The 26,681-nt window shown below is 41.6% G+C and overlaps 1 protein-coding gene across 4 annotated transcripts in view; it reads left to right on the top strand.

The window, feature by feature from the left end:
- The first annotated feature begins 2,211 nt into the window (after positions 1 to 2,211).
- Positions 2,212 to 26,681, top strand: part of SFI1 (SFI1 centrin binding protein) — an 80,063-nt gene continuing 55,593 nt past the window's right edge. For 3 of the 4 annotated variants that reach the window (XM_079941732.1, XM_079941729.1, XM_079941731.1), the window contains exons 1-4: positions 10,612 to 10,740; positions 16,524 to 16,716; positions 18,791 to 18,964; positions 20,439 to 20,510. In XM_079941732.1, coding sequence (XP_079797858.1) covers positions 16,577 to 16,716; positions 18,791 to 18,964; positions 20,439 to 20,510 — 386 coding nt within the window. In that variant the 5' untranslated portion in view covers positions 10,612 to 10,740; positions 16,524 to 16,576. Of the gene's footprint in view, positions 2,363 to 10,610; positions 10,741 to 16,523; positions 16,717 to 18,790; positions 18,965 to 20,438; positions 20,511 to 26,681 lie in introns of those variants that run through there. The other variant, XM_079941730.1, reaches the window with a different exon arrangement.

Below are 26,681 nucleotides of genomic sequence, written 5' to 3'. Positions count from 1 at the left end.
TCTTATAGAACCATGTTCTCAACTCACTTCTTACCTCTCAAAGCCTTAATCTATCCTTATTAAAGGAGAAGACAATTATTACCTAGGAATAAAGGTAATCATTTACTAAGGGAGGGCATCTGTGAACTTCTTTCACCTGTGTCATGTAAAAGCTAGATGCTTGCAAATCCTTGTTTCGTTGTTGCTTTTGAATGTTGTTCTCTTTGGCAGGAATGATAATTTGTAATTCTAAATGCCCCCTTTTGCAATGATAATGAATTTTCAAATATCAGTATAGGAACCCCCTTTGAGAGAGTAAGAGAAAAAAGATTCTACTTCTTTACTAAATATTTTTAAGATCTTGGTTTAGGTTCAAATTCTTGTTTCAAAATTTGGCATAAGGGGACTCCCAACTTTCAGTCAGTTGGGGAAATTAACAGTCCAAGAACAGCAGAGAAGCAAATAGAAATCAGAAACCTAAAAATTTTGAGAGCAGCCTCAACTCAGACCTCCACTGCTCTCCACCTTTCTAAATGAGCTTTTTCCTACTCAGCTTTTCTTTCTCCAAGGGTAATCCCTACTTCCAAGAAAATAGGATTTGAACAGTTTCACAGTTGCGGCATCATGTATTCAACGACTACAAAGAAATTATTAAGAGACTTCTGTAAGACCATAGAGCAAATTATTTGCTGAGCCTAAACCCTTTCTGGCACTTTACATCTTTGATTTTATATATGCAAAGTAGTTAAAAGAGTCTGACATCACCAAGCGCTGCTGCACTAGCTATTGTTATTCTATATTGTTATCTAATTTTACCTAATGGGACTAATTATTTTCATTATAATTCAAATGCAAATGCCTTTAATTCCTTCCTAAATTAGTCAAAGCTGATGGTGGTAAATGTACATGACAAAGTATCAGCAAATCATTTAGAAAGCGTGCTTACTGATTTTTCATCCTGGATTGTCATAATTTGTATAAATGTAATTTAATAAAGTACTCATAAGAGTAACATTACAGTAAGTAAATATTAGTTACAGTGTTAATCAGGACTTTGAAAGTAACTAAATTATTTAAAAGCTACTTTGTCACATAACTTCAGATTAAAGATTGGTTCCCGTGTCCCGCTAAAATGGAACTTCTTTTAAACACTTTTAATTACAAAAATTAATATAAGTAAAAAAAAGCAAAAATACAAATTACCTGTGATTCTAATACCAAGGCACCCAACAAGTTTTTTTTCCTTCATGTTTTTAATGTAAAATCTTTCAGGCATTTAAATGCATAATGCTAGCCTTTGTTTTGCGCTCTCCACCAGAAATATCAAGTGCTTTCAAATGATGCTTTACGAAGCACAGGAGAAAAGGATATAAAAATGCCCTACCTTAATAACCTATAATGAAAAATAATCTGAAAAAGAATAGTGTATATATATACATAAAACTGAATCACTTTGCTGTATACCTGAAACAGCATTGTAAACCAACTATTCGTTAATTTAAAAAAATGCCCTACCTACCCATCCCCACTTTTTAAAATTTGGGCCCACTCTGATCATCTTTTAAATTAATGACTATTTACTAACAATGCTTGTTAATTACATTTTAAAAGTAATGGTTAAGAGACGCCATCAACCTGGGATAATCTTAATTCGCCGGCGGCGCAACCCTCACCCGCGCGGTCAAGATTGACGACCTCCCAGTCTACGAATGCGCGCGCCCCAGGCCCCGGGGACCGGCTTGCGTTCCCCGGAAACCATCGAGAACCGAGAGCCAGAGAGGCTCACGCGGGAGCCGGGAGGTGGGGGAAGGAGGGCCTCGGTCCGCGCCGGCCTCTACACGGGAGCCTCGTCCCTGGTGCTTGCCACGCGAAGCGTAACTCGGGAATCCGCTTCAAGACAGCTCCCACTCCTCGTGTCTAAGAGTAGCAGTGGGAGGCTGAGCTGTGAAAAAAGCGAGTGGGCCACGGGGGCAGAGAGCCCTCCGCGGGGCCGCCCTGACAGCGCGTCTATCCACGCACCTCAAGGCCAACTCGCATTGCTGGGGCTCCAAGGCGGCCACGGGGAGGTGAGTCGCCTGCTGCCCTGAGGCTCGGCTGTCTCTCGGGTCTCGGGCTGGGCGTCCCTCACGCACGCCGCGTCGCCGTGGAGATGGGGGCGGGGCCGGCGCGAGATCTGCGTCTTAAGGGGCGGGAAAGCGCGGAGGCTGGCGTAGGCCGCGCGGGCTTGAGGAGGCTGCACCGCGTCTACGGGGATTTCTCTGAAGCGTGAGGCGGGAGTGCTCGGCCTCTCCGGCCGGAGCCCAGCGACGAGCGCACGTCCCTCCGAGCCTGGCCGGTGACTGCCCTGTGGGAGCGTCCGTTTCCTCCTCCTCTAGAAGTGCAGGTGAGGCTACCTCCCCATGGGGCTGAGGTCCGAGAATGGAGGAGAGGTGGAAAGGGCGCGCAGGCTGGCTCCCGGGGCCCACGTTCCTCGCCCGACGTCCTCCTGCGCGTCTGGGGCGCCGCAGGCGGGTGCTGGTGCCGCGTCAGTGCAAGGCTCGTTAGCGTGCGCGTATCCGAATTCGGGGTTTCTGGATCCCTGCTGCGTGGCCGAGCGACGGGCGAGGGTTTTCAGACCGTAGGGGCCACACCTGAGCCCCGAGGGCTAATTGGGCAAACACCCGCAGCGGGAGATTAGTGCTCCGTTTTTATTTGATGGGAGGCCGTTCAGATTTATTGTTAATCTCTGGATTATAGTGAAGATTTGTTATTCGTTGACTGAATCGTGTTAGGGCCCTGAGTACCAGCCCCAGCTGTCCTACTTAGCTGGTGACCTGGGGCACTTCTTCTTTAAAATAAAGATGGTTACCACCTGTTGGGGTGGTTGTATTAAAGCAGGTAATTAATGAAAACTGTTTAGTACTGTGCCTGGCAGAGTACCAGCTCCATGAATGCTATTTTGAATCTAATCTATACACTCTAGGTGGCATGGTACCCGCCTAAGTGCCATGGAAATATGAGACTTGGAGGTGTCATGGAAGGCTTCCTGGAAGAAGTAGTTGAAGCTTATTCTGCGACCTAGTATATAAATTTGGGTATTTTCTTGCTTTTCTTTAGTAAGATCATTCATTTCTCAGTTATTGTTAGGAGCTGCAGAATACTGTAGAAACTTCTTTAAGATACTTTTACATTTTTCGAATTCACATGTGTATTTAAAAATTAATACTAAAACCTTAAATTAGAAAATAGTCTCCAGGCTCTAATTCCAATTTCCATTCTGTTCCTCCTGATGTTATTTGTAAATTGGAAGTAAATAACCTTATAGGTGATATTTCTTGATTTGTTAGGTTTACACGTTAAGTGTTGACCATTCATGGGAAATGCACAGGTTTTCTTCCCTCATCTCACCAACGTGGTTATGTGGTAATTTGTTGTTAATAGTCAGTGTTTACATTATATAACAGATATTCACTGCTGAACCAAGTAGACTAACTGCAATTCTTCCTTTCTCTTACATCCCGTCATTTTTTCTGAGAATTAATAATTGTCTTATTTTCTTATTTTCCTAGTGTTCCATGCACAGATCACTAATGTTTTTTTCTGAATGCTTCAGTATTTCTCATAGACGTGTCAGTAATTTTTTGCATACTCTCAAAACCATCAGTTCCATTTCTTTCCTGGAGACTTTCCTCCTCTGCTCTAATCTGTTCTGGTGGCTCTGTGCCTGCTGTTCCCAGTTCTAATCCAGAGACTTACTTTCACATCTGTCCTGGAATTTGTTTCTTTTTACTATTCTTTTGTTTTAGATTCACTGTTCCCAGATCCCTGTTTTTTTTTGTTTTTTTTTTCTTGATTTATTTCCTTGGTTTTTGGAGCACATTTTCCTGTACTACTACTACTTCTAGTACTTCCTCCTCTTCTTTTTTTAATAGCTTTATTGTGATATAATTCACATACCATACAGTTCACACATTTAAAGTGTTCAGTTGTTTTTAGTATATTCCCAGTTATCCAACCATCACCTTAATCAATTTTAGAACATTTTAATTACCCAAAAAAGAAACCCTTACCTATTAGTAAGTCACTTCACTGTTTCCCTTCAATCCTCCCAGCTGTAGGCAACCACCATTTTACTTACAGACTCTATAGATTTTCCTGTTCTGAGCATTTCATATAAATGGAATCATACAATACGTGGTCCTTTGTTATTGGCGTCTTTCACTTAGCATAATGTTTTCCAGGCTCATCCATGTTTTAGCATGTAACAGTACTGCATTTCTTTCTATGGCTGAGTAATATTCCATTGTATGGATATATCATATTTTGTTTATCCATCCTTTAGTTAATGGGCATTTGGGCTTCTACTTTTTGGCTATTATGAATAATGCTGCTACGAATATTCATATACAAGTTTTTGTATAGACATACGGTTTCAGTTCTCTTAGATATATACCAAGAGTGGGATTGCTGGATCAAATGGTAACTCTGTATTTGTCTTTTTAGTAACTGCCAGGTTGTTTTCCAAAGTGGCTGCACCATTTTACATTACTACCAGCAGTGTAGGAGGGTTTCAGTTTCTCTACATCTTCACCAATACTTATTATTATCCTTCTGTCTTTTTGATTATGCCCATTCTGATGGGTACCTCATTGTGATTTGATTTTTATTTCCCTGATGGCTAATGGTGTTGAGCATCTCAGTGTTCTTATTGGCTGATTATATATCTTCTTTGAAGAAATATCTAGTCACATCCTTTATCCATTTTTAAATTTGGTTAATTGTCTTTATTATTGAGTTATAGGAATTTAAAAAATATAATCTAGATACAAGTTCCTTAGCAAGTATGCAAATATTTTTCCCATTCATTGAGTTATCTTTTCACTTTCTTTTTTTTTTCTTTTCACTTTCCTGATGATGTCCTTTGAAGCACGAATGTTCAATAAAAACATTTATTTATTTAATTTTGGCTGCTCTGGGTCTTAGTTGCGGCACACGGATCTTTAGTTGTGGCACATGGACTTCTTAGTTGTGGCATGCATGCGGGATCTAGTTCCCCGACCAGGGATCGAAACCCGGGCCTCCTGCATTGGGAGTGCAGTCTTACCCACTGGACCACCAAGGAAGTCCCACCAATGTTTAATTTTGATAATGTCCAGTTTTCCTGTATCTTCTCAATAAATGCATATCTTAAGCCTTTTCTCCTTGCATGTTGGAAAAAGTGTTTGATCTACCGTGACATTTGGCCTTGGTTCAGGACCTTTCATCTGAGGATTTACATCTTTCAGTTTTGAGACAATTCTTATTTCTTTGATAATTTCTTCCTCTTTCGTTCTCTCGTATCTCTCTGGAATTCCTGCTAGTTATATATCTGATCCCCTGGATTGAGCCTTTGATTTTCTAACTTTATTTCCTTTCGTCATTTTCCCCCCTCTTCCTATTTCTGGGACATTTCTTCAACTTTATTAGCCACCTTCTAATGTTTTGATTCTCCTATATCTTTCTTGCTCTCTTTTTGTTTTAAATAATATCCTTATTTTATTCTATGTGTATATAATATGTTCTCTTATCTCACTGAGGATATTAATCATAGGGTTTTCTTTTTTGTTGTTGGTGGTTTTTTCTTTTCTTTCCCATATTGTCTTTGTTTACTCCAGAATTTTAAAAAATTTTATTATGAAGAATTTCAACCGTGTATAGTATGTACCCAACACCCATTTTCAAAAATTAACTCATGACCTATCTTCTTTCATTTATATCTCTGCCACTGTAGTATTTTTGCTTTGTTTTTTATTTTGAAATAATCTCAGTCTTCAGAGAAGTTGCAAAAATAATACAGAGAACCCCCATATACCTTTATTCACATTTATCACTTTTTAGCTTTTTTTTTTTTAAATCATTTTCTCCATGATTGTCATAAGATGGGGGTTATCCAACTCTACAACTCCCTCCACATTTGTCTCTGGGCATTTTGTGTATGGATAAGCCCTCCTTTCTACCTCATTTATCTAACTATCTGTTCATCCCTTTATTGTCAGATTGGACTCATGGATTCCCATTTTGTTTAATGTGTTATAATTTATTACTGTCCTTAATTATTTTGGTGCTTAAATTTATCATATTTTATCTGTAAATTGTTCTCCATATTCGGTAAAAGACACAGTATCCTTTTAAAAGAACCAACACCACTATCACAGCAAAAAAAATGATAATTCTTTAATAACTCATTAAAACATTAAGTTCAAAAAAGTTAAAGTTTAAATTTCCCTCATTGTTTCATATTTTTTTGTTTGACAGTTGTAGTTTGTTAAAATCAAGATCCAGAATCAAAGTCCATGCATTACATTTGGTTAATAAGCATCCTTTTTTTTTTTTTTTTTTTTGCGGTATGCGGGCCTCTCACTGTTGCGGAGCACAGTAGGCTCCGGACGTGCAGACTCAGCGGCCATGGCTCAACGGGCCCAGCCGCTCCGCGGCATGTGGGATCTTCCCGGACCGGGGCACGAACCCGCATCCCCTGCATTGGCAGGCGGACTCTCAACCACTGTGCCACCAGGGAAGCCCGATAAGCATCCTTTTAAAAATAATTTTTTAATTATGATTTTCTTAATTTTTATTTTTTATTTATTTATTTATTTTTTTCGGTATGCGGGCCTCTCTCTGTTGTGGCCTCTCCCGTTGCGGAGCGCAGGCTCAGCGGCCATGGCTCACGGGCCCAGCCGCTCCGCGGCATGTGGGATCTTCCCGGACCGGGGCACGAACTCGTGTCCCCTGCATCGGCAGGCGGACTCTCAACCACTGCGCCACCAGGGAAGCCCGATAAGCATCCTTTTAAAAATAATTTTTTAATTATGATTTTCTTAATTTTTATTTTTTTAAATTATTATTTTTTTGGCTGCATTGGGTCTTCGTTGCTGCACATGGGCTTTTCTGTTGTTGCAGCAAGAGGTGGCTTCTCTTGTTGTGGAGCATGGTCTTTAGGCACGCGGGCTCAGTAGTTGTGGCTCACGGGCTCTAGAGCGCAGGCTCAGTAGTTGTGGCTCGCAGGCTTAGTTGCTCCGCGGCATGTGGGATCTTCTTGGACCAGGGATTGAACCCGTGTCCCCTGCATTGGCAGGCAGATTCTTAACCACTGCGCCACCAGGGAAGTCCCAATAAGCATCTTAAGTCTCTTTTAATGTATAAGTTTTCCTATCTTTCCTTAGCAGTTTATTGAAAGAACTGAGTCGTTTGTCCTGTAAAGTTTCCTACATCATTGATTTTGCTGATTTTAAAGTCATTTTTATTTGTCCCTTGTATTTTTTGTAGGATGGTACTTAGTTCTAGATGACGCTTGATGATATTTAGTTTCAAGTTTTTGGCAGGAATACATCACAAGTAGTGGCGCTTCCTCAGGATTCCTTTGTTTTGGTTTCATTCTTTCTTTTTTTAAAAAAATTTTTGGCTGCACTGCGTGGCATGCGGGATCTTAGTTCCCCAACCAGGGATCAAACCCATTCCCCCTGCATTTGAAGCGGAGCGTCTTAACCAGTGAACCACCAGGGAAATCCCATATTTTGGTTTCATTCTTTTTTGTTGGAGGTCATTTCCAAATGTCTTGTGATTCTTGACTGTCCGTTCATACTTGAGTATCAGCAACTGAGAAATTAATCGGAAGCTTCCAGTGTCTGAGCCCGCTTGTCAGTTTGTGCGCTTTTCTCTAGGGGCAAGCCTGCCTTTTTATTGATGGAGGTGGGGCACAGATGTCTTTATTTCAAAGTCTGTTAAGTCTTATCTACTTTTTTTTTTTTTTTTTTTTTTTTTTTTTGCGGTACGCGGGCCTCTCACTATCGTGGCCTTTCCCGTTGCGGAGCACAGGCTCCAGTCGCGCAGGCTCAGCGGCCATGGCTCATGGGCCCAGCCACTCTGCGGCATGTGGGATCCGGGGCATGAACCCGTGTCCCCTGCATGGGCAGGCGGACTCTCAACCACTGCGCCACCAGGGAAGCCCAAGTCTTATCTACTTTTGAGAAGACGCTTCCAGTCTTCTGATTGGGAGCCAAGAAGTGTAGCTGCCAGAATTCTGAATGGAGGCTGGGGGGAGGGAGCTGGATACCCTACCTAGCAGGGTTGGGGAAGAGACTGGGGCCCCAAATGCTCACCAAATAGACTTACATTCAGTCCCCTCATTTGTGGCCTGTGGCTTCAGTTCCGAACGCCTTTCCTTGTTCCTTCTAGCTCTGAGCGCTTCGGGAATTCTATTGGCCTGCTTCTCTTTGGTATCCCACTCTGTAGGTTTTCGCTTCTTCAAATCTGTTAGGCCAGTTAATTTTCTTCCTGGTTGTTGCAAAAATTTGTGGAAATCTTTCATTTCCTGTGATCTCTTCTCCCATCTCTTGGACCTTATGGTTTATACCCTTTTATCCTTTACTGTCATCTTAGGAGGTCAGTCTGTAGGTTTACCTTGGAGTCCACACCTAATGATTTTTGTTTTTCTTGGGCTGTCTTTTATATTTGGTTATCATTATGTATATTCCAACTCAGACATAAGTTCATATTCATACAAATCCTTACTGAGATCAAACTTATGTCCTGATCTTTCCAGTATTTATGTATCTCACCTGTTAGTTTTCCAGACAGTGTTTTAGGTCCTGAAAATACAGTAATGAGGAGATCAGATACGGCTCCTGTTTTCATGGAATTTATATTCTTTATTAAAAATTAAAAAAAAAATTTTTTTTGCGTTGGGTCTTCGTTGCTGCGCGTGGGGTTTCTCTAGTTGCAGCGAGCAGGGACTATGTTGTGGTGCACGGGCTTCTCATTGCAGTGGCTTGTCGTGGGGCATGGCCTCTAGGCGCATGGGCTTCAGTAGTTGTGGCATGTGGGCTCAGTAGTTGTGGCTCGTGGGCTCTAGGGCACAGGCTCGGTAGTTGTGGCACATGGGCTTAGTTGCTCTGCAGCATGTGGTATCTTCCCGGACCAGGGCTCGAACCCTTGTCCCCTACATTGGCAGACGGATTCTTAACCACTGTGCCAACAGGGAAGTCCCTGGAATTTATATCCTAATAGGGAAGGCAGATATGTAAAGTAATTAGAATGTTGGCACAGAGTGTCAAAGGAGTCTTTGACTGCAGAAAACATTCCATAGCATCATTATTAAACCTAAGGCAGTGACCCATTTATTATAGCAATATTTCACACCAAAAAAATCTCTATTTGAATCATCTTTCAGTTTAATTTATTTACAGAAATAGTCACTAATTGTGACTTTTGTTACTTGGAATGTAGTACCAGAAAGACTAGGACATAGGTTTGAGCTCAATAAGGACTATTCATTTTGTATGGATAAACTCTCTTTTCTGGCTGATTCCTTATCTGATTGTCATTGAAATATGTGACCTTGATTATAAAGGGTAATTTCATTCTTTTAGAATTAATGTCTCATGAATGCATCACAGTTACTCAACACGGGACATGTCCACCCTGTTTGTTAGCTTTCCTCCACCACATACTTAAATTTTCCTCCTTTGTTTTACTACTTAATGTTAGTTTCCAAAGGCTGCTGTAACAAAACCCACAACCTGGGAGGCTTAAAACAACAAACTTATTGTCTGATAGTTCTGGAGGCTGGAAATCTGGAATCAAGATGTAGGCAGGGCCATCCTCTTTCTGAATGCTCTGGGGAAGGATCTGTTCTGTGCCTTTCTCTAGCTTCTGGTGTTGCCAACAGTCCTTGGTGTTCCTTGGCTTGTAGACCCATTACTCCAGTTTCAGCTTTCATCATAATATGCTGTTCTCCTTGTGTGTCTGTGTCTTCACATGGCATTCTCCTCTCTGTGTGTATCTGTCCCTCTGTCTCTTCTCCTCTTTTTATAAAAACGCCAATCATTATTGGATTAAGGGTCCACCCTATTCCAGTAAGACCTCATCCTAACTTATATATAATTACATCTGCAAAGGCTGTTTCCAAACAAGGTCACATTCATAGGTGCTAGGGGTTAGGACTTCAATATATCTTTCTGGGGGGCACAATTCAACCTACAACATTGCTATTCTTTGTACTAAGAAATAAATAAAAACTATGTTATTTATTAAGTTCATAATGAATATTATTGGTAGACTTTATCACTAAATGAAAATGAAAACTGTACACGGATCAAAAACTGCCTGAAGATTCTTATAGATAACATTGACAACCATAAATATTAATCTTGGAGTGGGGGGGAATAGGAAATCTTGGCCTCTCCTGGTGTTCTTATGAAGGGAAGTTGAAGGTCTTGGAGCATCACCTGAACAGGATGGGTGAGTCAGTCATAACCTTTTTAGTATGGCTCACTCTCCTCTCAGTTTTGTTTCTTAGAAAATAACTTTTAAAAATGCAATGGAAAATTTTGTTTTTAAATCAGCGACTTCCTAGGAATTCCTTGGAGGTCCAGTGGATAGGACTCCCACGCTTCCATTGCTGAGGGCAAGGGTTCCATCTCTGGTTGGGGAACCAAGATCCTGCAAGCCACTCAGTGAGGCCCAGAAAAAAAAAAAATCAGTGACTTCCCATGTTCATCTGTTGTTGAATTAAGAAGGAGGTGCAGGAGACTAGAAGCTGATGTGTAGCTGTTGAGGAATGTGGCTCCTTAGAGGCTTCAGGTAAATTACTCTCATTCTACTTTTTCTTATAGTTAGAAGAGGAAGATAAAAGACTTTTTGATTCATGAAGAATCTGCTCACTGAGAAATGTGTATCAAGCTACTGGTTGAATTTTCATCAAAAAGGGATTAAGCGGAGAATGGAGAGGAAGGTTGATTCCAGGTGAGTGATGGGACTTGACAAAAAAGATAACTGAAACTATGGCCCATATAAAAGCCTGTAAATATTTTGTGTGTGAAAATAATAAATTTTTTAAAAGTAGTTTTTTCCTAAATCATGGGTAGTGAGATAGGAATTTTGGGTAACAGTTTTTTGTTGGTATTTTGGGTTTCTTATCTAGAGTATAGCGTATAATGCACATTTCATACTTTATGTTACAGTCAAAATCCATTTTGAGTGTGTGGAGATATCTGTCATTGAAATTTTGACTTTGAGCTGAAATAAGGATGATTTTCCCGAGAAGTTATAACATCGAGGCTAGCTAGTATATCTTTCTCCTACTTTTGATTATGATTGCTTTCAGCCTGCTTTGAGGTTCTTTTGATTCCAAATAGGAGACTCCCAACTATGGCTCGCCTAGGAAAAAGGAGGGAGTTTACAAGAAGGAGACTGCAGTTTACTAACAAACCTCAGACTCACAGTGGCGGGCCTGTGACTTGCAGCTGGCCCTTCATGAGTATCCCGCCCTCTAAGAGGGATTGGTTCAGGGATGTGCATGTGACTGCATGGGGCCAATCAGAAGTTCTCCTCTAAGGCCGAGACAGGCATTAGAGAGAGAGAGAGAGAGAGACCTACCTAATGGGTTGCTGTAGCAGCTGTTTCAGTCTCCACCCTGCATAGGCAATAGGGGACCCTATACTGTAGGAGTTACGCAGGTCAGCACACTGAGAGAAGCAGGAAGAGCTAACAATTTGAGACACCGGTTCTAGTCCTTGAGTCTCTGGTTCAGAATTCTTCTGAAGTACGTGAGCTAGGGAATTACCTCTTTGTGCTGGCTGTCTTCAATATAACCATCCAGATCTAATCTCCACTCGTGTATCCAGTGCTTCCCATTGGATTTGGCCAAAGAGGTGCTCTGTCAGGAGATAGTGAGGAGGGAGAGAGGAGAGTGAGGCCAGACTATTTATCCCCTTGGCTCCCTCCTTGCAAGATGCCTTGGGTTGGCTGTGTCCCTCTGCTGAAGCCCACAGTACCTCATAAGGTAGCAGACTTTGTATGACTCTCCTGGATTCTAGTGATTATTCTCTCTTTTATCCCTTTGGGCCTAGAGGTGGTACTGCCTTCGCTTTCACCAGCTTGAGGTTCCTGCACTTTCCCTAGTGGTTCGTCTACACCCATACCTTTGTTAATATGCCATCCTCAAATTATCCTGTGTTTAGTATGTCATCTGTTTTCTTTTGGGACCCTTGAGAGTTTTTATCATGACTGGTGTTGGGTTTTGTCAAATATTTATTTGGCATCTACTGAAATGATCATATGGTTTTTGTCCTTTTTTCTACTAGTAAGGTGTATTACAGTAATCGATTTTCAGATGTTAAACTAGCTTTGTATTCCTAAGATAAATCCAACTTGGTCATAGTATTTGTTATATGGTTTTTGTATGTTGGATTTGGTTTGCTAATATTTTTTGATCATTTCTGTGTTTATAGCCACAAGGGATATTGGTCTATATTTTGTGTGTGTGTCATATTTTTGTCTGCTTTTGGCATCCGGGTGTGATACTGGCCTAAAAGAATGATTCTAGAAGTGTTCTGACCACTTTTGTTTCTGGAAGAGTTTATAGAGTACTGGTATCATTTATTTAATTAATTAATTTTTTTTTAAACATCTTTATTGGGGTATAATTGCTTTACAATGGTGTGTTAGTTTCTGCTTTATAACAAAGTGAATCAGTTAGTTATACATATACATATGTTCCCATATCTCTTCCCTCTTGCGTCTCCCTCCCTCCCACAGATTCTTAACCACTGCGCCACCAGGGAAGTCCCCATCATTTATTTTTTAAATGTCTGATAGAACTCATCAATTAAGCTATCAAGATCTGGACTTTTGTTTTTAGGAAAATTTATAGTTACTAATTCAATTCTTGTTATAGATCTATTCAGAGTTTCTATTTATTCTCTAGTCAGTTTTTGTGATTTGTGTTTTTCTGGGAATGTGTTCATTTTCTCTAAGTTGTCTAATTTGTTGGCATAAAGTTCATAGTATTCCTTTATAATTCTTTTAATTTATGAAGGGTCAATGATAATGTCCTTTCTTTCATTCCTACTTTTGGTGATCTGTGTCTTTTCTCTCTTTTTTCTTGGTTTTAGCTAAAAGGTTATCAATTTTGCTGAAGGGCTCCTGTTGTTATACTAGCAGCAGCTAATTTGAGTTGGGTTCCTATTGCTTGAAACCTAGGATCCTAACTAACATACAGAAGTTTTTTATAGAATCGACTAGGTCTTGGACAAGGTGGAAGCCAGGTAGCTGGAGAGACCTATTCAGCAGTGTTTGGACCCTTCCTCCTGAGCAGTGCAATCTTTGTGCTTCACCCCCCACCTCCTGTTCAGACTGTGTCTCAGCTCAAAATTCAGTCCTGGGAGAATTAATCTGGTTCATCCAGCGTGAGTCAAATTTCTTCTGCTGCTCTAATCACGTGGGACATGGAGCTCCCAGCACAGCTGCTGAGGTCCTACCCCTGCTGATCCCACAGAAGAGGGATCCATCCTTGAAAGCTGAATCAACACCCTGACAGTGTTTACCAACGATCCACAGAGTACTCGTCAGGCCTGCCTTACTTCATCTTCTGAAGCAAATTAACCATGGCCTTAAAATGAAGCTCTGTTTCCTCAGATACTCTGCGGCTTTAGGTTGGGGAGCCTTGAGAAGGGAATGAATTCCCTAAGTATTCTGCTGTAAAGCAATCTGAGATCCCCTGTTGTGAGTCCTATAGGACTCCTTGGAGTTCCTTGACTCTCTGTGAACTTTCCTTCTACACTGCATGTGCCGAGTATTCCCATCCAACTCTTTCCAGTTCCCTACTCCCAGCTAATTTCTACTCATATTTCCAAACTCAACTCTAATATGATCTCCAGGAAGCCTCTTCTGACTGCCCTATTCCCACCCAGTGTGTACGTTCCCGTAACACCCTAAATTTACCTTTTTCTTAGCATTTAACGATTGGTATTCTCATTGTCATCTCAATACACCATAAGCTCTTGAGAAACTGTCTTTTATAGATACTGGGTGTGTGTCAGTGTCCTATGCTTGCTGTAAGCTATCAATGTCTTATTTTCTCATTGTAAGACATGAGAAACACATTGAATACATATTTGTCTTCGTAGCCCCTGGCCTTGCTATGTTGCTGGGCGTATAGTAGGTCCTTGATATTGATTGAATAAACAAACATTACAGGATACACCTGCCAAGTAAACAGTTAAATGAATTGGTCAGTGCATGCCTTCCCCTTGGCACTTCTTTGTTTTTCTAATTTTTCTTAATTTTTCAAAAATTGAAGTATAGTTGATTTACAATGTTGTGTTAGTTTCAGGTGTACAGCAAAGTGATTCAGTCATACATATATATATCTATTTCAGATTCTTTTCCATTGTAGAATATTACAAGACATTAAATGTAGTTCCCTGTGCTATACAGCAGGTCCTTGTTGTTTATTTTATATATAGTAGTGTGTATCTGTTAATCTCAAACTCCTAATTTATCCCTCCCCCCCTTTCACTTGGTAACTGTAAGTTTTCTATATCTGTGAGTCTGTCTCTGTTTTGTAAGTTCATTTGTATCATTTTTTAGGTTCCATATATGTGTATTACATGAAATTTGTCTTTGTCTGACTTACTTCACTTCATGTGATAATCTCTAGGTCCATCCATGTTGCTGCAGATGGCATTCATTCTTTTTTATGGCTGAGTAATACTCCATTGTGTATATGGAATATACACATCTTGTCTATCCATTCGTCTGTCGATGCACATTTAGGTAGCTTCCATGTCTTCACTATTGTAAATAGTGCTGCTGTGAACATTGGGGTACATGTATCTTTTCGAATTAGTTTTTTTAATTTATTTATTTTGGCTGTGCTGGGACACGGCACGTGGGATCTTAGTTGCGGCATGCGAACTCTTAGTTGAAGTGTGCATGCAGGATCTAGTTTTCTGACCAGGGATCGAACCTGGGCCCCCTGCATCGGGAGCGTGGAGTCTTACCCACTGGACCACCAAGGGAAGTCCCTCAAATTAGAGTTATCGTCTTTCCCCCTTGTCACTTTTGGATGAACATTTTCAAATTCTGTCTTTCTCCTCACTTCCATTTTTCTGTATTTCTTGGCTAATCAGTCCTCCCATTGACATTAAAAAAAAAAATTGAATTCCTATGTTTTTATTCTCCTCCCCCATTCTTCATGATTTTTGGATTCTGATATTGTTTTTGAAGTGCCTTCTGTTTCATATTTCTTTCCATCATTCTGCCTTTCCTCTGTTCCATAATTTAACAATTTTTTAAATATTTATATATTTTTATTTTATTTTATTTTTGGCTGCATTGGGTCCTCATTGCTGCACACGGACTTTCTCTAGTTGCGGCGAGTGGGGGCTACTCTTTGTTGAGGTGTGCGGGCTTCTCGTTGTGGTGGCTTCTCTTGTTGTGGAGCACGGGCTCTAGGCATGCAGGCTTCAGTAGTTGTGGCACGCGGGCTTAGTAGTTATGGCTCACGGGCTCTAGAGCGCAGGCTCAGTAGTTGTGGCGCACGGGCTTAGTTGCCCCGCGGCGTGTGGGATCTTCCCGAACCAGTGCTCTAACCTGTGTCCCCTGCATTGGCAGGCGGATTCTTAACCACTGTGCCACCAGGGAAGACCAATTTAACAAATTTTATATGCCTACCTACTATGAGTGCCTGGCAATATATTAGGGGCTCAGTATATATTAGCAGATAAAAATGGTCCCTATCATCATGAGGTTTTGCGATGGGGAACAGGCACATATGTACATAGACAAATCTGTGGTTTCAGTTTGTGATCTCTTCCTTTAGGTGTTAAAATAACTTAGATTTCTGGAGCCACCTGACTTACACCAATGTTGGTATCTTTATGGTCTTTAAATTTCCAGAGCTGTAAAGAGTTCATCTGCTGCCTGATTCAGTAGCTGGTGAGAAGGAGCTCAGAGTCTGATGAAAGGAGAGAGCAGTGGGCAGGGACTTTTAGGCATGGGCTTCCCAGTCTGACTACCTATTTGATTATGTAACAGGGCTTCAAGAGGGCACTGTCCCCGCACACCTTCCCTCAATTTGCTGTTTCATAGGCTCTTAACTTTTTAGAGCCTCTTTCATTTTTATTTTAAAATGAGTGGGATGAAAGTCTTATTTTTAAAATTTTTGTTAGTTTTATTTTGAAATAATTTCAAATTTAGAGAAAAGTTGCAAGAATAGGACAAAGAACCTTTCTTCTCCCAGATTCTCTTGTTGTTAACATTTTACCACATTCGTCTGTCTGCCTGTTTGTTTCTCTCTCTCTCTCTCTCTGTCTCAGCATTTTCATTTCATTTGTGGACATGTGCAGAGGGGCAAAACATTTTACTCACTGATGCACATGCTCCCAGCTGAGGTCAAACAAGGCAGTGTTCTGCCTTTTTGTTTCAGCTCATACTTTAAGCAAGGGTCCTTTTCCCAGTCTGTAGTCCCACGTTTTCACAGTTTTGTGCTTTTTGTTGACAGTTTTGCTGTTTAAAGTGGCCCCCAAACGTAGTGCTGAAGTTCTGTCTAGTGTTCTTAAGTGCAGGAACGCTGTGATGTACCTTAAGAAGAAAGTGTATGTTAGGTGAGCTTTGTTCAGGCATGAGTTATAGGGCTGTTGGCTGTGAGTTCAATTTAATGATTCACTATATGTATTAAATAAGGTGTCTTTAAACAGAAGTACACATAAAACAAGGTTTTGTTTGTTTGTTTGTTTTTCCAGTACGCGGGCCCCTCACTGTTGTGGCCTCTTCCATTGAGGAGCACAGGCTCCGGATGCGCAGGCTCAGTGGCCAAGGCTCATGGGCCCAGCCTCTCCGCGGCATGTGGGACCTTCCCGGACCAGGGCATGAACCCGTGTCCCCTGCATCGGCAGGCGGACTCTCAACCACTGCGCCACCAAGGAAGCCCACAAGGTTCTGTATTGATTAGTTGATGAGAATGTTTTTGAAGGCTGGCAGGAACCTAACCATGTATTTTCCCTTAGGGACAATGGTTCAGTATATTCACTAACTCAGTGTTTATGGACTTTATAGAACTTATCGCAAATAACGAGAATCAAATATCTATATTTCCCCCCTCCCCTGGACCACTTGAGAGTAAGTTGAAGCCAGTTGTTCCAAAAATGTTATTTATAGCAAAAAGAAAACAAAATGTAAGAAAAACTTCCCTTTTTGTTCATTTTGTACTTTTAGTCCCCTTTAATTTGGAAATATTTCTCAGTATTTCCTTATCTTCCATGACCTAAGCATTTTGAAGAGTTCAGATCACTTACCTTTTATGCATATTTCTCAGTTTGGGTTTGTTCAGTGTTTCTTCATGATTGAACTCAGGTTGTGCATTTTTGGCAGGAATTTCGCAGAAGTGATGCTGTGTTCTCAGTGCATCAATACCAGGATATTTGGTCCTATTACCATTGATGTTAACTTTTTTTTTTTTTAATTTATTTTTGGCTGCGTTGGGTCTTCGTCGCTGTGCGTGGGCTTTCTCTAGTTGTGGCGAGCAGGGGCTGCTCTTTTTTTTTTATTATTTATTTTTGGCTGTGTTGGGTCTTCGTTGCTGTGTGCGGGCTTTCTCTAATTGCGGCGAGCGGGGCCTACCCTTTGTTGTGGTATGCCGGCTTCTCATTGCAGTGGCTTCTCTTGTTGCAGAGCATGTGCTTTAGGCACACGGGCTTCAGTAGTTGTGGCTCGCAGGCTCAGTAGTTGTGGCGCACAGGCTTAGTGGCTCAGCAGCATGTGGTATCTTCCCGGACCAGAGCTCGAACCCATGTCCCCTGCACTGGCAGGCGGATTCTTAACCACTGCGCCACCAGGGAAGCCTGATGTTCACTTTTATCACTTGGTTAAGATGATGTCTGCCAGGTTTCTCCACTATAAAGAAATGGATAAGTATCTTGTGGCAAGATATTTTGAAATTACATTAATAGCCTGTTTCTCATCAAACTAGCACCCACTTGTTTTTACATCCGTTGATGATTCTTGTCTGAATCAGTTGCTACTGTGATGGTTCCTAAAAGTTTATTAATTGCATTCTACTTCAAAGTAGAGCTTTCCATTCTCCCTAATGTATTTATTTACTTATATCAGTATTTTGTGGATTCGTATTTTATTTCGTATTTTATTTGGTGGGTTTTAATCTATTACTGCTGAAATTGTCCCAGATTTGGCCAGTGGGAGCCCTTTCAAGCTGGCTCCTGTGTCCTTTTCACACGCCCTTGTCATTCTTTGATCATTTCTTTACTTTTTGACCCATTAAGATATTCCAGGCTCATCTTGTATTTTCCTTGTCTCAGACCTAAAAGTCAGCTATATTTCCAAGGACTGCTGCTTCCTCTTAGTTGGCAATGGTATTTTATTTTATTTGGTTTTGTTTTATTTTATTTTTTTTAGAGACGGCTTTCCTAGGGCCCATTACTTGGAATACTAGTTGGCAATGGTATTTTAGAAACAATATTTGAGCTATCGGTTTGCTTATTGCTGATGGAATGTTGTTGCCTCTAGGTATTTCCTGCAGGCAGATCTCTGACATACATTTTTTAAAAATCTTGTGTTCATACCAATAAGATCTCTTAATGTTTCTGGAATGGAATTAAAAGTCATAAGTTTAGTGTTTAGTAAAAGTGTGTAGTTGTGTATTGTTACAGTTGTCACAATCTGAAAATCATTCCTAGTTTTTTATGTAAAGGAATCTGTTTCCAATTTGTAAATGATTCCCGTTAAATGACACATTAAAAAAGAGTGTGTTAGGACTCCAAGGTACCCTCCAGCTCTATAGCTCCTGCTTAGAGCTGAGCCAGCAGTACCCACCTCCAGATAGGGTGGGTATTTCTGTCAGAGATTGGGCTGCTTATTGTCCTTGAAGGGGAGTTATTATCATTCCGTCTCAATGAGCTTATCTGTTTAATTTCACTTGTATGTTAAAAAGTATTTGCGTCACATGCAGAGATAATTTGATTCTCTCCTTTCTCCCTTACTCCTCAAATTTAAGGTCTTCAAGGGATGGTGCAGTTAAGAAACCTTATTCTCCAAAGATAATGTCCAAAAAGAAGTCTTCTGCCTCTTCTGGGATCTGGAGTGAGATACCTAGGGCCAGGCACCCTGTACAGTATCATCCCTCATATGCCTGGACCCGAAGGGGCCGGCTAAGAGAACTGCGCATCAGGTGAGCTTGCGAGGGTTCCCCTCCCCTGTCTCAGTGACTTTTCCATTGTCCTCCCTTGTTGGTTAAAATGAGGGGATGATTCTTATTCTCTTATCTCAGTTAATTGGAGACCTTGCTGACTGTTCTTCATGGCAGAATGTTCAAAATATTTAGGAATCTGCTGATGTAAGATCTGTCATTGAGTGTTTTCATTCATGGTCTCCAGTTGTGCCCCACAATGTATAAGCTATAAAGAGTCTTCCAGAAGAAGTCTAAGCATAGTCCAAGAAAATGATCATTTTCTGCTACTCTTGATTAGGTCTTTGAAAGGTATCCTTTTACTCATTCAACAAAAATTTATCAGGTGCCTACCCAGCCAGGTGTTATGCTAGATGCTGAGCGTACAAGGTGAATAAGGCATTCCTGGTCCAAGACCTCATGAAAGCGTAAAATCAGGTAGGCTTGGCAGACTGTTAAACAAGCCACAACAGCGAAGTGTGGTAAGTGCTGTGAGAAGGGAGGATGTGGTGCCATAGGCCACCTGGCAAGAAGAGCCATGCCAGCGTAGCCAGCAGTGACTTCCTGGAGGAGGTGGAGTTTAGCCAAGTCCTGAAGGATAATGTAAGAAAGCCAGGTAAAGGGCAGGAGGAAGAGCATTCCAAGCTGAACCTGGAGATCAACTGGCCAAGACAAGCCAACTTTTTCTGTGTGTTCCAGGCACTGTGCTAGCTGGGGATACTGTGAGCCATGGTCCCTGCTCTCAGGGGCTCACAGTGCAGAGGGAACAAAAGGCACCCTGCGAGCCACTTCCTGGGATTTGGTGTCATAATGTTACACTAGGGGTTGGAGCCGGGGTCTGAGAGTACCAAGCTACTTGCTCTGTTTGGTTGGGGAAGGTCCAGGAAGGCTTCATGTAGGAGTGAGCATTGAAGATGAGCCTTGGTGGGTAAGTGGGCATTTGCCAGGTGTTTTAGGCAGGAAGAATAATATGAGCAAAAGCACTAGCATGTACTTCCTTTCCCTCATCTCTGAAATCTTCATCAACAAAATACTTTATATTGAAAGTTTTTTTTTTCTTTTTCTTTTTTTGCCGTACGCGGGCCTCTCACTGTTGTGGCCTCTCCCGTTGCGGAGCACAGGCTCTGGACGCGCAGGCCCAGCGGCCATGGCTCACGGGCGAGGCCGCTCCGCGGCATGTGGGATCTTCCCGGACCGGGGCACGAACCTGTGTCCCCTGCATCGGCAGGCAGACTCTCAACCACTGCGCCACCAGGGAAGCCCTGAAAGTATTTTTTAAAAATAATCTGCTTGATGTTAACTTTACAAATCTGTCCCATCCTGTGCTCTGTTTGATGCAATATTATCTATATATGATTCACCTTTTGACTCATACTAGTATCCCACTTCCTGGGACCTTAAAGTTTCCGTCTCCTTTCCAGAAAATTGATGATATAAACTAAATGCAGTTTTAAAATGTGTATGTCATTTCTTTCAGATGCATGGCCAGAAAGTTCTTGTATTTGTGGATTCGAATGACTTTTGGAAGAGTATTTCCCTCTAAAGCCAGGTAGTATTAGTTCAGAACACTGGACTTCTGTTGAGTTCATTCTAGGATTTTGTTTTGTATTAAGCCCATATATAACCTTTACTATGGCATGTGTTGCATTCCTTCCCTGCTCCTCCCCAGCCTCCAGGAGGTATATCATATAATGGTAACTTAACACATACTAGTTTGAATGAATGTTTGCCCAGGAGAAGTAAATGAGCTCTTTCAGGTCCCTGGCGAGACTGGCAGATTGACTTGGTCTAGGGCAGAACCTGGGGAAAAAGTTGGCATTGGCAAGAGGAGTGAAACTGAGTCAAGTGTAAGTCCCTCTGCCCGGTAGCTTCACTTTTTCTAGGCTACCACCTGCTGCTGTGGGTTTTGGTTAACATTGCTTTAGCTGCAGTGCCCTAAGTTGATCGCAAGGGGTCAGGGACACTGTGCAGGAAGCCAGAGGGATGGAGAGAAAGAAGGGGCAGTGTAGGGAATGTTTCAGAGAACTGACAGCCATTGAAAATGTAAGTGTTTTTTAAAAACTGAAATGTTATGGGTTCTCACCCTTCACTTCTCCACTTACTATACCCTTTCCTGTTTCATTTTTCTGACAGTATGGCTTTCCTGATCTGGAACATCAAGGTCTCTTGATTCAAGGTTTCTCAAGCAAATTTGGCCTGTGTGTGTTCTCTGAAATTTTTTCTTGGTATACCTTGTGGAGGGCCTTGCTCTTCCCATCTTTTTCGTGTGTCTTTATCAGTGAGGCTCCCAATGTGGCCACAGCCCATCGCAGCTGCAGGGGTGAGGCATAGTCTCCCTCTGCTTTTCCTTCTTTCCCTGGACCTTGGCCCTGCCCTTCTTTACTGCCTTGGTAGCTCTTCGTGCCTTCAATAATTTTTTTTTTTGTCTTTTCTTGTTCTCAGTGGGAGAACTGATCGGAGTAACATAGTTTGCCATTATCGGAAGACTCTTGTTTTTCTTTTTTTTACTCAGTTGAGTATTTTATTTATCTTCCTCCCTGTTAGCTTAGAAATTATATACTCTTCTATCCTTCTTTTACTGAGTGCCGTAACAAATATAATGTGTTTGTTTAACTTACTGGGGTCTAATGTTAATTGTTTCTTTTTGCCCTCTTCCCAAACAAGGCAGGGTTCTTCGAACACTTTAACTCTCCTGTCGCTCTCCCCACTTATATGCCCTTATTGTAAGGTATTTTAATTGTTTATTTTTTTAAATTAAATTAAAAATTTTTTTTTTTGGCTGGGCCATGCAGCTTACAGGATCTTAGTTCCCCAACCGGGGATCGAATCCAGGCCACAGCAGTGAAAGCGCCGAATCTTAACCACTGGACTGCCAGGGAATTCCCTTTATTCAGTTTATATTTTAAAATCTGCAGAACATTATTACTCTCATTTTACACAGCCAGTATTCATTTATATTTATTCATGTGTTTACACTTTTTGTTCTTTGTTTCTTCCTGTATCTCCAGGTTTCCATCTGTGATGATTTTCTTTCTATCATTTAAATGTTCCTGAACATTTCCTTTACAGTAGGTCTGCTTGTGATGAATCCTCTCAGATATTGTCTAAAATTGTTTTTATTTCGCTTTCAGTTTTGAAAGATATTTCACTGGGTATATTAGGCTACATTGCCAGTTTTTCCCCCCAGCATTTTGAAGATATTCCATTGTTCTATAACTTCCATTTGTAAGATGTTGATCTAATTGTTGCTCTTTTGAAGACTTATTATTCAAAGATATAATATGGTATGCCTGGGTGTGGGTTTATTTTCTTAACGTCTTAGCTCATTTTGAGATAGGTTACAGGGTTTTCTTGGGTTTTGTTTTTGTTTTTATTTTCCTGTTTTGTGGGCACATCTTTCTGGCATAATTTTTTTGTCCATAGGCCTGTTATTCTGCTCCTTTTCTTTCTTTTTTTTTTTGTGGTACGCGGGCCTCTCACTGTTGTGGCCTCTCCCGCTGCGGAGCATAGGCTCCGGACGCGCAGGCTCAGCGGCCATGGCTCACGGGCCCAGCCGCTCCGCGGCATGTGGGATCCGGGGCATGAACCCGCGTCCCCTGCATCAGCAGGCAGACTCTCAACCACTGCGCCACCAGGGAAGCCCTACAGTAACTTTGTATAGGATTTTACTTCATTTACTTTTCTGTTGCTCACTTTTATATGATATTAATTTTTCTGAACTTTTAGAGTGAAGTGAGGTTTAGTTAAGCTTTCCTAATTTCACAGAGCTCCCTCTTCTGTCTCTGTCATGGTGTTCACAGATGCGGCGGCTTGCTCTATGGGGTATCCTGGCTTGTTCCCCTACCACGCTTGGTCTGATCCTCCTTGTCCTTCTTGTCCTTGTCCTCCTTGTCCTCCTGTCTCCTTGTCCTTCTCCTGCTCAGTTTCTATTCTGCTCCCAGCAGTTCCTCCTCAGTATGAAGCCCTGTCTGTTTTTGAGGTCAGGTCGGTTTTGAGACTGTTGGGGCCAGACTGCTCCAGCAGCTTCAGCTCTTACATGAGCCCTGGTTTTGGAGAGAACAAAACTCTCAGTTTCAGCTTCTGGTCTCAAGTTGGGCCTCTGCACTTTCCAGTGACTACTTATTGACTGATTCAGGTTCTCCTGTTCTCAGGTTCCTCAGATACCACCTTCATCGCTCCTTCTTTCTTCTGTACAAATGTTAATACCATGGTGGTCTTTTGACTCTGGGTGATTTGTCCTCACCTGCTTGCATTTTGGGGTTGTAGGGATACCTAGTCACCTAGTTTTGTTGTAATAGATACATGAGTTTTTGGTTTTGCTACATGGTTTCTCTGTGTGTTTTGTAGGGATTCAGAGACTGAAAAACTATGTTGCCACCTTCACTCTCTTCCCCAAATCCTTTTCCTGCTTGATTTTGTTAAACTCATATTTGACTCATATTTAACTGGAAACCTCTTTTCAAATAATATCTATTTATATTCCAAGTACTTGGGAAACGCTGATTATGTTAGAAATGCATTTGACTCAAAGTAAGAGAAATTCTGACGATGGCTTAAACAAATCGGGATTTGCTTTTTCTCACAGTTTGGAGGTTGGTATTGGTTCAGCTGTTTAGTGATGTCATCAGAGACTCAGGCTTTTAGATCCTTTCCAGTTTACCATCCTTAGTATACTGGCCCTTTGTCGTTAGAGATGACACTGTATAGTTGCAAGATGACTGTTCTAGCTTTACACAGGAAGGGGGAGGAAGGGTGGTGTCAGCTGGACCTGTCTCTATCAGGAAGGCAAAACTTTCCTAGAAACCCTCAGCTGCTTCTGCCTCATTGGCCAGAGCTATGTCACTGGCCATCTTTAGCTTCTGAAGAGGCTGGGAGAGAAACCTTTCCAGCCTTCCTAGTGGATGCTGGTGAGGAAGCAGAGGCTTGGCGGTGGGTGTCGGGTATCTACGACTGATGTCTGCCTCACTGTTAGAGCATTCACATTGTACTCTTTTTCCTTTCTTTGCTCTTGAATGGTGGCAGGAAAGAATACTGGACTGGATTTTAGGAGACCTGAATTTTGGTTCTTACCTAGACCCTAGATAATGGTTTGATCTGGGGTTAAGTTACGGCTCTAGGCCTCAGTTTCTCACATTGTAAAATGAGAGAGTGAGAATATTTTTTCTCTAAGTATCTACCAGAATTGTAATTCTGATACTATGTTTTCATTGACTTTGAAATTTGTGATGGGGTGGTCAGTTTCAACTTGTAATCCCTTTTTAAATCAAGTGGGTTATTTGTTACTTTGGGTAAAGTTGGGCATATTAATCTTTGCTTTTTTTTTTTTTCTTTTTGGTCTTTTTCCGTATTGAATTATTTATTTCTCACTTTTAGGAATGTTAGAGGGGAATGATATCATACCAGAAACTTCAGAATAATACCTTTATGTGCTTGGAGAATGTTTTAACTTCTATAAACTGGAGTTGTTTTATCATTAATAAATGGAACCAAAATGACCACTGAATTAATAGGGCAAAAATAATACATACAGTATGTGTCCATATGTAAGGCAGTCTTAAATAGGAAGTATCACCTCTTTTTCTGAAGAGAAGATCTGAACAAAATTACTTGGCTAATTTGGGAAGTAGATAAAACAGTCAACGTCCATTTATAGTATTTAATTTATCAGTATTTTTCGTCATTCTTGGTTAAGGCTTTGGTTCCTATTTTCTTGAGAAAATAGAAGTAACAGAAGAGACCATCACTCAGTCTACTGACCGCCAGCATCTATTGCCATATGACCTGCTTTCCCAACTGTGGCATCTGTGGCAGAATCCTTTTGCGTTGCATTCCCCTTGTGCCTACTCCAGGCCATCACACTAGCAGTTTTTTTTCTGTCTCTTCTGTATCAATTTTTCCCTCTTTACTGGATCATTTGTACCAGCATACAATGCTATTATTTTCCTATCCTGAAAGAAAAAAAGTCTCTTTGATGCTACTTCTTTCTGCAGCTAGCTCTCCATCTCTTTGCTTCCCTCTACATTTCCTGGCCATCCCCAACCTCTCCAGCACCTCTTTTTGTAGTCTCAAGTCCATCCTACGAGGCTTTTGATTCCATCATGCCACCAAAATTGTTTTTGCTTTTGTAAGGTCACTACATTTGCTAAAATCAGTGGTGAATTCTTAAATTTCCTCTCACTTGACTTACCAAGAAGCATTAGACAGCCCATCATTCCCTTCTTCAAGGAGCCCTTTCTTCTCCCAGCGTCAAGGTTACCATTCTCTCTGTTTCCCTTCCACCTCTTTGTCCCCTCTAACTCTCTTTGGTTGGTTCCTCCTCATCTAAATATCCCACCCCCAGTCCTTGCACTGCCTCTCTGTCTACCTCCCAACCATGTCAGCCTCATCCCATGAATCCCAAAGGTACACACCCAGCCCAGACCTCTTCCTGGACTGCTACACACGTGACATTCCACTCTGCGCCCAATAGACGTCACAACTCAGTATGTTCATAACCAAAGTCTAGACCTTCCCCACAGACCTCCCTGCTGAGTGTTACTCTCTCCAGTAAAGGAAGCTCCCATCCTTCCAGGGACCCGGGTCAGAAACCTAGGAGTCATCCTTGGTATCTTATTCCCTCACTCCCCGATTGCAATGCCAAATGCCAAAATTACGTTGATTCAACCTTCAAAATAGATTCAGACTCCAAGCTCTTCTCAGTACCTCCAGTTGCTACCACCCTGGTCCGGGCCATCATGTCTCCCCTGAATGACTCCAGGAGACTCCTCACTGGTCTCCTGCTCCGAGCCTTGTCCTTAGTCAGTCTCTTCACACAGGCGGTCTGAGTAATCCAGTCACGTCACTCTTCGGCTCAGACCTTGGGCAGCTTCCCATCCTGCTTACAGTAAAAGCCAGAGTCCTTACTGTGGCCTATAGACTAGTCACCTTTTTGTTTTACCTATCTATGGATCTTTTCTTTTTCATTTCTGCCACCATAGTTTTAATTTCCAAGAGCTCTTTTTTGTTCTCTGAATAGTCCTTTTTTAAAAAAAATAACATCCTGGAGGCTCATAATTTTTTTGAGGTTAATGTAATGATTTATTTCTAAGGTTTTTGACTGCTCTGTTTCTTCCAAGCTCCTTTTTCCTGTGTGCTTTTGTTCACTGTCTCATGTTGTAGTCTTTCCTCAAATGTCAAGAGATCCTTTTATTGTCTGCTCATATTTAAGAGTTAATATTAGAAGCTTATATACCCATTCAATGTATGTATAGGGACTTGTAAGCTGAGGGTTTCCCTTTAGGCTTTTGAGGCAGAGACCAGATAGTTTCATTGGGGGAACTCCATCTGTCAGTATCTGAAGTCCTTTTCCCTTAGATTGATCAGTTTTCCCCAGAGGAGAGGAGTCCTTCAAACTCCTTCTGGGGTAGAGTGGGGTGGAGGCGGGGGGCAGTGGTTATAAGCTTGGCGGCAAGCAGAGGAGAGGGAATGTGGGTCTCACTGTTCAGTATGTAGACTCTCAGTTTAGGACTGTCTCCCGATCTGTGCCTGGTGTTGGAGAGTCCAGTGCCCCTCAGGTTCAGCCTCTCCAGAGATAAGCCTGAGTCTGCCCAGGTGAATAATGGGATCCAAGGGCCTAACTGTTTCTTACTCACAGGCTTCCAAACAATCCTGTGTTTTCATTTCCACCCAGGGCTCCCTGCTTCCTGATACCTCTTGTTCCCATGCCTTTCTGGGGTTCATG

This window comes from Stenella coeruleoalba (assembly GCF_951394435.1).
Source record: "Stenella coeruleoalba genome assembly, chromosome: 14".
NCBI lineage: Eukaryota > Metazoa > Chordata > Mammalia > Artiodactyla > Delphinidae > Stenella > Stenella coeruleoalba.
The sequence above is the reverse complement of the archived record's forward strand: the minus strand, read 5'-3'. Positions and strand labels throughout refer to the sequence as shown.